The 3510-nt window shown below is 35.2% G+C and overlaps 1 protein-coding gene across 1 annotated transcript in view; it reads left to right on the forward strand.

Annotated features, from left to right (window-relative positions):
- The window catches only part of LOC104520556 (integrin alpha-V), a 41533-nt gene extending 39691 nt beyond the window's left edge, over positions 1–1842 (forward strand). Inside the window, 4 exon segments of the mRNA XM_010162273.2 lie at positions 1–54; positions 150–257; positions 1285–1407; positions 1747–1842. The exon segment at positions 1–54 is cut by the window's left edge and continues 12 nt beyond it. Coding sequence (XP_010160575.1) covers positions 1–54; positions 150–257; positions 1285–1407; positions 1747–1842 — 381 coding nt within the window.
- The last annotated feature ends 1668 nt before the right edge of the window (positions 1843–3510 follow it).

A 3510-nucleotide genomic window follows, 5' to 3' on the forward strand; every position in this document is an offset into this window, starting at 1 on the left:
AAGAGTGCAATATTGTATTTAAAATCACGCCTTTGGACCCAAACTTTCATGAATGTGAGTGATTGTGAATATTCTGTCCTTGCTTCTGAAACATAAAAAGTGATTTTTGTATCCACATGTAATACTAATTTTGTTTTTTTCTTACACAGAAAGAAAATCAGAATCACTCCTATTCTCTTAAATCATCTGCTTCTTTCAATGTTATAGAGTTCCCTTATAAGAACCTTTCCTTTGAAGATATCCACAATTCTACAGTAGTAAGTCATTTACATCCAGATTGAGTTACCATACATAATTACTTAGAAATGAATACAAAACCAATGATTGTTGAATAGCTTTTTCATGGCTTGGTATAATTGTAATTTTATCAAATATTTGTTTAATATATTAATTTCAGTTATACATACACAATTGAGGGTAAAATAATTTTTTTTTGTCCTAACATTAGAGTTAATGTTTGTAGCGTTAACGACTTAACTGAAAATGAAAAAAAAAAAACCTGTGAACAGTCCTAATGTTCTTGTTAGTGCCGTTGTTTTTGGAGAAATACTTTACTTGAAAATTGTCTTCTACTGTACTAGCACTTAGAGCCTGAATAATGGATCTTTTATATATTACATGGAGTAATATGTGAATGTAGAACAAAAAGATTGAAACCCCTAGAGAGTTTCAAAGAGAAAGGAGGCAGGGAGCAAACAGAAAGGAAGATATAGGGCATTTATCTGGACTGCCAAATCAAAACTTTTTGGTAGACACTTACAGCATAAAAGATGCAGCTTAAGAAAGGAGTTGAAAAGGATTGTGATTGATTTATTTTTGAATATGGTTTCTAATGCCTATTATTAACTGCCTTTTCTCTCCTAAGCCTTGTGGAGTTGTTTTTTTGTTTCAAGGCATACTACCTTTTAAGGAAAAGAGGAAAAGCCCTGAATTCTTTTTCTCTAATTCCTGAATATTTCCAGATTCCTACAGTTCTACTGAAAATCATCAAGCATTACAGAATACATGTTGCCATGGTATCAAAAAAAACCAAACCAAAACAAAGCAAAAAAAAACCCCCCACCAAACCAAAACCCCCAAACCCCTGTTTTTATTTAATTTGAAAATCCTATTAAATTTGGGTCAGTGAAGCCTTTATGTCACTATTGGAGAGAAAAAGGAATTTATGCTGGATTACGATGATTTTAAACGTTATAGAATAAAGATTTGCAAGGCTTGAACTGCATGAATGAACTCTGCATGTTACTGCTGTGCAAAGTGTGATTTACTGTGTTTCTGTAATAGGTTACTACAAATATTACATGGGGCATTCAACCACAGCCTATGCCTGTGCCAGTGTGGGTTATAATTCTGGCTGTCCTAGCAGGATTACTGCTCTTGGCTGTTCTAGTGTTTGTTATGTACAGGGTAAGTACTGTATTTGGGGTTTTTGTATTGTTTCTTTTCCCTACTAATGATGTATTACTTCAAATCATACTAGCATCTTGCAGAAATACTTTGGTCCTCTAATTATCTGATTCACATAATTTTTTTGATTACTGTAAAAACTTTTCAGCTTTGTAAGGACAAAGCTGAATAAAAGAAGATGTCTGTGATGGTGTTGAATTACTCAGTTTAATTGTTACTTATTTATAAGGGAAAATGGAAATAACTAATCAGTTAAGTTCTAATCAAAAAGGAAAGGGAAAGAACATGTGTATATTTTTGAAAACCGCAGTGCAATTTTTTTTGTTCTTTGAATCACAGATGGGCTTTTTCAAACGTGTGAGACCACCTCAGGAAGAACAAGAAAGAGAACAACTGCAACCACATGAGAATGGGGAAGGAACATCAGAAGCTTAAGCAGAGTTTTATCTGTAAGACATTCTGAACTTTTAAAATGCCTACATCTTGGTTAGAAATATTGGTTTCCCCCATAAGGAAAAAACTCATGACTGCAAAGCTGCTGGTTTCGGTTTCAGAAGGTACATCCAAAATAAGAGCAATATATTTAAATCCTCCTTTTTGTATTAATTATGTTCATACATGTGACTAACACATCTGCACTGATTTGTGTGTGAAAAATAATACATAGTGCTGTGATTTTGCGTACTGGGATTTAGGAGACATCATCTTTTTTTGATTCACGGACCAACTTTACATGAATTGCTACACAGATTCTGTGTTTGCTCTTGAAGCCAACAGCTCCCATAGATACCTGCTGGATTACACATTTAATTTTGATTTATTTTTGTTGGAGTACACTACACTTCATTTCCTAGCTCTTGAAAGCTAGTTGCACAATAAAAAAATGACATAGCTTGTTTTACAAAACTGAAAAATATTCTTTGACCCATTAACTCAGCTGATTATTTTCTTCCTGCTCAAAAAATATCAGATTATTCAGTGAAATCATTCACATGTAATACCTATTCTGCATGCCTGTTCCCCTTTCTGCTTAGTCACCTGTATTGTGGTTTCCCTCTAGTGTTTACAAATATAATTCTCCAGGTCCTTACTGCAGGGACTGAGCCTACAGAAACAGAAGTGAGTGGCAGAAAGCTGGGATGATGTACTTTCTATGGGACTTAGTGAAAAGATTCAGGGCAAGATCCATGGAGCAGGATCCAGGTGTTCCACAGAATTCTTGGCAGCATGGATCCATTCTGGTATTGCCAGGGTCAGAATGGTGGACTGTGGCTGCCAATGGACATGTGTGATGAGAAAACCCATAGCCTTTATGTTCACAAGTCAAACCTCCACAGGGTTTGAAGTTAAGTCTGTAGATCACTTGGGATGAATTTCAGTTTGTGGCAAAACAATGGAGGGAATACTTTGTGACAGGTTACCCGATGCACTGTAAGGAAGCTGTTGTTAATTCTCCCATTCTGTGGTTGACCATGTCCAAATGCAGGATGGAGGGACTGTTTGAATGACACTATCTGCCAGCCAATGTATCTAGATTTTATCAGTACTTCACTGATACCACACTCATGCCTGCCTCGCCACCTGCCTTGAGAGAACAGTGAGCTTGTCAAATGGAACAGAGTATAACTGGCAATGCAAAAGGGTTTGAAAAGAGAAGGTTGATTTGGCTTGTTTCATTTCATTCATTCATTGTATGTTTCATTGCACAAAACACATTTCATTGCACAAGACATTTCATTATGTTCAATACATTTCATTACCAGAAAAGACACTAAATATTTTGTTTCATTGTTGTTTTTTAAACATACCAAAAGTTCAGTGGTTTAAAGCCACAAGTTCACATCATTCTTAGCTTATTTGTCTCAGCATTGGTGTGATAAAATGAATCTTCTTAAACTTCCAAGAGAACACAAGAACATTATCTAAATGTCTAAAGGTTGTTTGGGTTGCAACCCCATGTAGCTGTGTTGCACAAATCTTATAGTGGACATACTTACACTATTACAAAGGTGCCTTATGTGAGAATTGTTTATTCCCTATTCCAAAAAGGGAATAAATTACATTATAAACTTTCTGTATGCAGCCACCTACAGAAAGGAAAAC

This window comes from Antrostomus carolinensis, unplaced genomic scaffold, assembly GCF_000700745.2.
Source record: "Antrostomus carolinensis isolate BGI_N321 unplaced genomic scaffold, ASM70074v2 scaffold22882, whole genome shotgun sequence".
Classification (NCBI taxonomy): Eukaryota; Metazoa; Chordata; class Aves; order Caprimulgiformes; family Caprimulgidae; genus Antrostomus; species Antrostomus carolinensis.